We start from the raw sequence: 9,715 nt of genomic DNA on the forward strand, positions 1-9,715 counted from the left end.
CTGCTACATAACCTTTGGAGGTTTATCCATTACGATTAAGGAAACAATGAACAAGTAACAAACCCACCAATTAGGCCCATTCTGAACTACCATAGTATTTTCACAAAGCCAATCTGCCAATCTTTGTAAGAGTCACCCACCTTAACTCTCACGTAGACCTAACGTAAACAGCGGCATCAAGATAGGCTACAAATCAATTGATGAGCGTATCAAGGCTTTTGTGGTTCATTTAGATCCATGGCGCATAGTTTCGTTGTTCGTCTTTAAAATACACATAAAAATTGAAAGTTTATAGAAGTGCCCCAGTGCATGGTCACAAACGTTTAATTTGATATCTGTGGAATTTCTTCCCTTAGCACGGGTGTTATTTGAAATGTACGCTCTTAAAATAACCTTACTGCAGACCGTCTCAATTTTTACAGAGTCAACGGTTTCAACCTACTGACCCTGTTACTGTAAATACAAGAGGAGGATGGCTGTGAAGAATGAGCAGTGAGGCAGTCTTTCTCTAAAACAGGCCCGTAAAGTGCAGCATCACAGCTTTATATGACATTCAATTCATCTGTAATTTGCTCTAAAAGAAAGAGTAAGACTTGTACACCAACAATGTAACCTGTATATTGGCCTGAAGAGAAAAACAAAAGAATATCGTGTCTAGTAAGCTGCATGTTAGTAGTCTATTAAATACAATGTAAAAGATAGTGAACAATAACGTAGTATTATCATGTTTTGCCTGGATTGTGACAATTTAAAAATAGATTACCGAAAATGTTTATTTGAAGCACAAGATGAAATCAGCAGAAAAAAGCGAATTAAATGTTTACAGAATATTTTAAAAGCTTATAAATTCCGTAAAACAGAAGTTTATGTTTTGTTTGGTCAGACATGGACGAAGTGGGTGGCACCTTCCGTAACGCAGTTTGGCTGGGACATGTGGCCCCGGTTCGACCAATCACGAGGCCTGCACAGTCTAACTATGTTAAATGTCAGATTGCCATAAACTAGAAGCTCTAGGTCGGGCCCGCCGAAATGGGCGAGCATAATCTTCTTAATAGCGGGTTTGTGGGACCTTTGGTAAACATCCACACGGGAGACACATTTTACCTTCCAAACTTTAGAGCGTCCGGTGGACAACTGGCGGGTCTACCCTCACTCTCCTACCCAAGAAGGGACAATGTATGCTCCCTCCCTTGGACCCCGTCAGAGCCGTGCAATGGATATCCTCAACCTTACATTAGCAGTCCTATGTCCATTAACCCCTCTTTCAACCATACATGCGAAATTACGAGGCAAGATGAAGGCAAATGTTTTTACACCAACGGTGGTGGTAACAGAGAAATCTGCGAAAGATCAAACCTCAAGCGCGAGGAGGGGACAAGAGGAGACTCCTGTTCCTCCATAATAGTGGATCATCTGCACAACGGGATGACAAACAACGGTACCTTTTCTAAGTACGACTACAACAACGACCAATTAAACCAAGATCCGCCATCCTGTCAGTCTCTCGAATCTGACTCCAGTTCGTCGCTGCTCAATGAAGGGAGCAAATCCTCATCGGGTATCGCACAGGCGCTGACAACCCCTGGAAATCATGTCCCAAACGCAATAGTGGGCGGAGGTGAGTGGGAATTTATACATATGAATGCCATTTGTAAAATGTTGTATGATCCTTTGGTGCCTTTACAGATTTGCTATTTGCTTCTCGTTTCAGTGCAGATAAGGTCGCCTGTATTCTTGAGGCTTGCATGTTGGCATGGGCACCGCTAGGGGAAGCATTTAAGTAGGGGTTCATATTTTCGTTTACGCGGAGCCTTTTATACACTAATAAACCCTTTCAGAACCATAAAATCAAGATATTGTTTGTGGTAAAAAAGATAATTAGAATGGCTATATCTTACCAGGAGAACAAAGAAGCTATATCATTGAGGATTTAAATGATTATCAGCCAAACGATCAAACTCGGCTAATCGATGATCAATTCCATCAAAATCTCAACAGGGAAATACACCTGCTTAACATTTGCTTATTTAAAGGAATCTAATTAGCATTTTTGGGCTAGTTGTGGCAATGTGTTTACATAGTAGTAATGAGACCGTATCAACCCTATATGTTTTTTTTTGCAATTGTATTGCAGGTTTAGACGCAACGTCACTAAGTAGTGAGATTTATTGTGTCTTCTCAACAAAATGAGTCTACAAGACAAGTGCTTTGTGTAGCTATTCACTTGACATTTATTTTAAATAATTCGGAAACAACTCACACCACTGGAATGCATTACTTTCAATTGCACAAAGTATTGCATGCGTATTCATGCTTTTATTAATTTCGAGGTCAGCATGGGTAGAAAATGTGAACAGTTTGAAACTGTTTAGTAATATGTAAGCCTATTGAACACACACGTTGCTCTCTCTCTCTCTCTCTCTCTCTCTCTCTCTCTCACTCGCTTTGTTGCTCCACTCATTCTCATCACCAGGTGCTCCGTGGTACCCAATGCATACACGAACCAGAAAGAAGCGTAAACCCTATTCCAAACTCCAGCTGGCAGAGCTAGAAGGAGAGTTCATGCTGAATGAATTCATCACCCGGCAGCGACGGAGGGAGCTATCTGAGCGCCTGAATCTCAGCGACCAACAGGTGAAGATATGGTTTCAAAACCGCAGGATGAAGAAGAAGAGATTGATGCTCAGAGAACACGCTTTGTCCTTCTTCTGAGAGAGAGAATTGTAAAGAGAGGAAAGAATAATGTGAAGAAATATGTATGTAATCTCATTGAAACATGCGAGTGATTATGTTATTGTAGATGGGCTGTACACAGCATGCAGTCTCCTGACGGCCTTTAGATAAACATATTTTTACTGTGACAAAATAACTTTTGCCAATTCTGCTAAGACAACCGACCAAATTATGGTAAATGATCGTCCAGTATTTCAGATCTCCAAAATTGCCATAGTCCATGCTAATATATTTAGCCTAATTACTGTCCTGCAAACAGTAGGCCTGAAATTAACACACTCATTCCATAACGGACTTGAAATTCGCGCTTGGTATTCTTTATGATCCATCGCTGCAGACCAAAGGCCAAATATCTATGGACTTGGATTTAATTCATTAAACCTAAATTAATTAAAACATGAATCCTACATGCTGTGAGGTTCAACCTATATTTGCAGCTTGGAGAAAATGTTCTATAGCCTAATCAGTTTTCAAAATTACTCCAAATTAAATAAGTTTGTGTTATCAAGGTTTACCAATCGGTTAACACTATTTTCAGGTTCTAAAATGAATGTATCGATGTGATTTAATGTAAATATATTACTAAAGAGTTTGGTTGCAATGAACAGTGTAGCCTACAATCTTCTATTCATATCCGGTTGAAAATATTTGCTTACACGTGATAGCAAGCTATGTTTTCCATCAACTCTGCACATTATAGGAACATCCACGATCAAGGGCAAACACTCCTAGACGAGTGTTATCTTTATATTCTTTACTCCGATGTTATATTAAAGAACTATGCTTTTCAATACAATAAAATAATGAACAATAGTTCACCTGTTGTATCACCTTGACATAGACACGGATTGTCGAAGCGGGCCGACTGTGAACACTAGAGCCTTGTGTCAACTCTATCCAAGATAGCCCAGACACACCAAAATGTTCTTAAACAAGCGCAAGCAAACGTAGTGCACGCAGTGCACTATTGAAGACAGTGATAAGCTGTTGAAGGTGTTTGGAAGTGTGCAAAGGACTGTGCTGCTATATTTGTTGAATGTGATTCTCAGATTCTCAGAGTTTGGGTGTAAGGTAATATGCCTTCGTAACGACGACAGAGATCTGTCTATTGCAATAGTCATTTACGGTTTATGCAGCCAAATATATTTCCACCAATACACTAACCCACTCTCTTTAGTAATCAAATTGGCAGTCTATTCTAGACTAAATAAAAAAACATACTTTTTTCTGTTCAGAATTATGCATTGGCCACGCCTGAAGTCGTTTTCATTTCAATTATAAAAGTGTTTTTAATCGTGGCTTACTACATCTTAGAAGTCAAGCCTTTTAACACCAAATCTAAAAATCCCTTTTCGTTTATAGACTATTGAAGATTATTTACCCTGTATGTTAAAACATATCTTTAGTAAACATCTAGTATTGCAATATATCATTAGTGTTATAAGAAAAGTGACTGTGATAGTTCTTGTATTCTTGTCAACGTGACATGTGTTTGTTCAGGATTTGGAACAGGATTTTTCCACAGTATTTTGGTTACGAAGATATAGGCTAATCTAAATAGTTTGTGTTGCTGTTTCTCTCTCTCTTATGGTTTCGGAATTGTGTCCACGAAACAAATTCACTTGAGAGTATAGCCTGTGCTATGGTTAAAACACCAGTGTTTACAACTATGAATTTTATGACCATGATAAAATACATATTTTGGTGTGTGTTATGTGTCACCTATAACTTGCGTTCATCAACCCTGGCCTTTAGGCTACCAATACAAATTATATGAATGTGTCAATTAATGTCTATTAAAATATGCAAACTTTTATATATCGCACATTGTAGTTGTAATTTTCTTTCTTTGCGTAATTTGTTCTTGAAAACATGTGGTTGTTCTCAGTTGCGTCAATCATGTAAATCTTGTATAGCCTGACCCAATGAAGACTTAATAGACTAACTCGGCCTTTCTAAAGATTTTGGATTCTCAGCTCTTTTGAGATACATTTTAAGATGTAGTGGTATGCAAAATAAAAACAATAAATGTGTTTATTTTGCCTTTATAACACAAGTTGTCCGTAGTATCCTTTACAAGGCGTTAAGAGGACGCAACAAAATAATATAGGAAATGTTTGCAATGAAACCCTTTATCCGCCCCGTGCACTATTTCAGCGAGGAAGAGGGATTAGATGTAAGTGTTTGACAAATCATTGGGCCTCCTAAACAACTTCTATTCACCATATTATTTTTCTTCTGTGAAAAAATATAGCCTACTTTCAGCATTGATTATATATTGTTATAGCCCTATATTGCTGAGACTGTCAATAAACTGATAACTGCACGTCTAGCCTACCTGAGACACACATCCTTAAGCTATGAAGACTAGTGTTGTATGATTAAACATTACATTTACATCTTATCCAGAGCGCCTTTTTCCACGGCCGGGAAGCGATCTGGCAACCTTCAGATTACCAGTCCAATTCCCTAACCGCTTAGCCATCCGACTCCCTCTAACATCAATCCAACATTGGTTCTTGAAGCCTGCAATGATTAACACGTAGATTACATGCAAAAAATAGCCTACAATGTTTGTTTCTTTATATGTTGCTTCTCCTCAAGTGTCAGCAACATCACAAATTACTACCACTACACGGGACGCTTGCAATGCATATTCGATGTTATTTTCGTCAAAGGTCATCCACCCTGGTCAACACCATTTGACTAACAATCAACTCAACTAGTCTAAATTTAAGAATAAATCTGATTAACAGGTGGACCAGCCATTGATCCATCTGACCAAATACGGCTTCAGTCAAGGTCAAATGCAAATGCATAGTCCTTAGCAGTATGCTGTGGGGGCACAAGCATTAAGCCTAGACTGATAGGCTACAGAAACAGCCATTAAGAGGCTCGATTTCAATTCTAAAGTGGTTTAGAGTTTTGAAAATAAGACTACAAACAGGAAGGCACATACTTTTGGTTGCATTTGAATTGTTTTACACAATCTGTACAGAATGAAGCAGACTACTGGCAATACAATTTGTTGTGTTCCGTTTGGCTAGGTAACTGGCTTACTGGGTAGGCTAACCAATTCAAAGTTGTGACTTTGAGACGCCTCCAGGGTCTTTTATGGCTTGTCTGTGAGGCTCAAAGGTCAGTGTTGCATGGTGTTGACGCAGACCTTGAATGTGGGACCGAAACATCCCCTCTGTATTGGAAAACAATCGAGAGAAAGGAAATGGCCCTACATGTGTCCTCTCTACCAGGATGATCAGACTGTTGCATTGCGTCATCAAACTAATGTTTGGGACTACCTCGTTGTTATAATCAGTGACCTATGCTCTTTGTAAAGCTCTCTCTTGGAAGTCGCTTTGGATAAAAGCGTCTGCTAAATGCATAAATGTAATGTAAATGTAAGCTACGACAGACATTCTCGTATATAGTATGTAGCCTATTGTATTCCAATTTGTTGCGATGCTATAGGCATTCTAAAAAGGCTCCTTATAAAAAAAAAATACAAAAAGCCGGACATAAATTAAAGACAGGGGACATGGACATTTTCGAACTCCCTACACTGACACACATGTACGCACTAATCCTTATTGCAACAAAGTCTGATGAATAAATATTTAGACATCCCCAAAGAAAACGTTACTAATAACTTTAAACATTAAACACAAGGCTGTAATGAAACTGTAAACTGCTTCCTGACGCCATTTTTTCAATTTCTTACAACATAGGTTAAAGCTTTTGATAATCACATATGGCCAAAAGGTGCCCACGCCACTTGGTTTTAACAAACATCGCTTTGTTCGCTGATTGGATTGAAAAGGCCAATGTGTACCATTAGCCAAACTCAACAACCTGTCAATTGAATCATTTAAAGAAAATGATAAATTATGTTTTTTGTTTATGGAGACTATCATGAAAATGAATATGACTAGGCCACACTGTTCAGTTTAAGGCTGCTTATGTTAAGGTAAGACAAAATACTTAATAACACACCTCTGGACTGTTTGTAATGGTAAATAATTGGAGTTGTGCCTTTTAGTAAGGCCATGTAAGACAACACCCAAGAAATCTTTTCCAGAAACATTTGCGCAATCGCTAAAGTGGGCCACCATTTGGAATATGAAACGAATTGAGATTTTAAAGATGATTTACATCAATCAGGCAATTTGTATAATTACATTTAAAATGTATATTTACAAATAGCCATTAATGACGTTGTATTACATTTCTTGCGAAAATTAAGCCCATAAAATGTCATTCATGCGGTGGAAATGTAGCACGTATAAATTCAGCCAATCCTGCCAATTATTTTATTGCATTTCAATAAGCATATTTCACAGGTAATTTCCATTCTACACATTGATTTGGTTAAGAATGTTTTTCCAAGAGATGCTGGATGGCGTTGGTGCATGCATGACATTATTTTGCGGTTCAAACAGACTATTGCAGATGTTTCTCTGCGTCCTCCAAATGTACAGGACTACATCTAAACAGACATATGCACTAATGTATGCGATGCCCACATGTGAGCGATCTTATATTACTGCAGTCTAAATTGTAGGCCATATAGCCAGTATGGAAATATTGTGTTTTGTTGTGAGTTGTGTATGTCCACTCTTAAACATATTGGGCACATTCAGAAGGTAGATATGTTGGTATATCTCTTATAATTGTGTATGTGTGCAAGACTGTTATCCTTTTTAATGTGAACCTAATGTAGTTACTGAGTGTGAATATTAAACATGGACATTTGAACTAATTTGCTCTACTCGTTTACACATTTGCACGACCATGTTTTGCACATGTCTGACACAAATCTTTCCCATGGGTAGGTAAGCAATATACAATTTTGGCAAATGTCCTGATACTCCAGTGGCTACATGTTTTGTATTGCAAGCACTTGAGTACACCCAGCCTATGGGTATCCCGTATTTTGATGTGAAGGGTTTCCATCTGCCCCCGCGGACTGTGTGGCGCATGGTCCCCGGGTTTCCTGTCGTCTATGTGGGCGGGAACCCCTATACAAATTGAAGGTCAAGTTAGTACGCTCCTTATATGGAACTCCAGAGTCAATCGCCAATGTTTTGAGCAGGGAACCGGTAGAAACTGTTACAAGAGGACAGAAAAAAACTAATATAAGACGTATAGTGGTTGTTTTTTACTTTAATGTTGTTGTTGAGAGTAAAGAAAGACTTACAACTTAGCTGAATTGAAAGGGGCAGGAGAGGAAAGGTTCCAGATTGTGTATTTGAGAAAATAAATTGTTTCTTAATAGGAATAGAAGATGCAATATATCTAAAGTATCGGGATGCCAACTTCAAAAGCGGCAGTCTCAGCTAGATCTGAAGGCAGCAGTGACAAGAGTTGGAGAGGAAATTAAACGTCATAAAGAGAGAGACTCAATTAGGGGCCCAATGCTTAAAGGCTACCGAATCTTGTAGGAAACAAAGACGGATATTCGGTAAGAAAACACAGATTCTATTTCCTCTCTCATAAATCTACTTTACATTTCAGATACTTGAGAAAAAAAGTTTAACCGTGTAAGCTTTTTTGTCTGGTCTTAAATAGTAAAATGCCAAATGTCTCGGGTAAGCCAAAGTTTAACAGATATCTTCAGTATGTGTTTTTTTTTCTTAGATAGTGTAGCCTAGAGCCTTCTAGTGTAGAATAAAGAGCAAGTGCTATGTCTGCAAAGCTGTTTCACACAGTCTGTATCCTGGAAAATAATTGTTTGATAACATGCGCATTGTGCCCATGACAAAATTCCAAATCAACAACAAAGTCTCCCACATTTGAGCATTTTATTATGGTGCTTTATAGTTATGACGTGGTAGATAAACGAGCCTATAGCTTACCTACCGATTCTGTCATTCAGTTTAGCTATCTCAAAAACCGCAATGGCCATTTCCGGAAGCTTTTGTGGATTTGACATTTGCATATTTGTTAAATATTTGTTTCTCAATGTAAAGCGGGGATGCTGTGTCGTGCCTCGGTTTCACAATATTTGACTGGGCAATATATCTGTTATTATCCAACTCAGCATTGTAAAGGAGTGCACATTCTACTTTATGGAAGGGCTACTTACAACTCAATGTTCAGAGCCTGTTATCAAGCAGTAGACTTAGCCTACATCATAATTAATATATCGTCAGATGGAGTTCAGTCTATTGTATCCTTTGTCACACAAAAACGATCATTCAGAAACGAAAATGGTGCTGTGGACCTCTGAGTAACAATAAAAGAACCAGGGACAGACATATTTTGTCACGTTCCTAAAAAAAATCTGTTGTAGAAATATATTGAACCTTGGGGTTTTGTTTAAAATCTTTGATGATTTCATTGGTTGAAATTAGTTGTACACAGCTACCCCTTTTATTTGAGTGCAATAGGACAGATATTAAGCCTATACCAATTCGAACTAAAATCATAGAGCACCACCTAGCATGACGTCAAATTAAATTATTGATTTCAGTCTAAATAAGCACGCGTTAAGACGCGTTAAGATGTGGCGTTAAGTCCACCAAGTTGAAATTGCTCCACGTTTTATAGCCTAAGAACACAGAGATGGGTCTATATGTTTTTAAGATTTTGTATTATACCACATTATCAACCAACAACCTTTTGAACATAGCCTATGATATAGGCTATGTAGGCCTATGATTCCTCCTTTTCTGTCGATTTTCCGGTCGAGTTCGTTATCCCTATTTTTTATCTGTCAAAATATAAGAATTTAAGTTGACTTTGCATATTATTGTTGACGAATACCGCAATGACAACGACATGGCTAATTTGATGCAGTGTATGAGCAGAAGCAGTCCTGTCCGTATTTCTCTAAGCCTAATGAATGTAAAATGTGTTGCCTATTTTGTTTCAGATGTCCAACTCTGGATCTGTAAACTAGCTCTAGTATTCAATATGTTTTGTGCAAAGTAGCTATGCTAATTTTAGACAGGCCTACATAATGTTGCACAACGGATGTCCTCAA

At 38.1% G+C, this 9,715-nt stretch overlaps 1 protein-coding gene across 2 annotated transcripts; it reads left to right on the forward strand.

Moving 5' to 3' along the window:
* The first annotated feature begins 1,029 nt into the window (after positions 1-1,029).
* On the forward strand, positions 1,030-2,871 carry LOC124471246 (homeobox protein Hox-C12a-like). 2 transcript variants are annotated; one of them, XM_047025666.1, is made up of 2 exons: positions 1,030-1,618; positions 2,474-2,871. In XM_047025666.1, the coding sequence occupies exons 1-2, from the start codon at positions 1,030-1,032 to the stop codon at positions 2,710-2,712; spliced, it is 828 nt and encodes a 275-aa protein (XP_046881622.1). In that variant the 3' UTR covers positions 2,713-2,871. The 2 variants fall into 2 exon arrangements, with proteins under 2 accessions (XP_046881622.1, XP_046881623.1); XM_047025667.1 differs by having other exon boundaries at positions 1,030-1,605; positions 2,458-2,871.
* Positions 2,872-9,715: the final 6,844 nt, after the last annotated feature.

The sequence above is a fragment of the Hypomesus transpacificus genome, chromosome 9 (assembly GCF_021917145.1).
Source record: "Hypomesus transpacificus isolate Combined female chromosome 9, fHypTra1, whole genome shotgun sequence".
Classification (NCBI taxonomy): Eukaryota; Metazoa; Chordata; class Actinopteri; order Osmeriformes; family Osmeridae; genus Hypomesus; species Hypomesus transpacificus.

Coding starts and splice junctions, on each gene's coding strand:
- LOC124471246 (XM_047025667.1), top strand. CDS start 1,030: ATGGGCGAGCATAATCTTCTTAATAGCGGGTTTGTGGGACCTTTGGTA. Junction 1,606..2,457: donor GAAATCATGTCCCAAACGCA/ATAGTGGGCGGA, acceptor TTGTTGCTCCAC/TCATTCTCATCACCAGGTGC.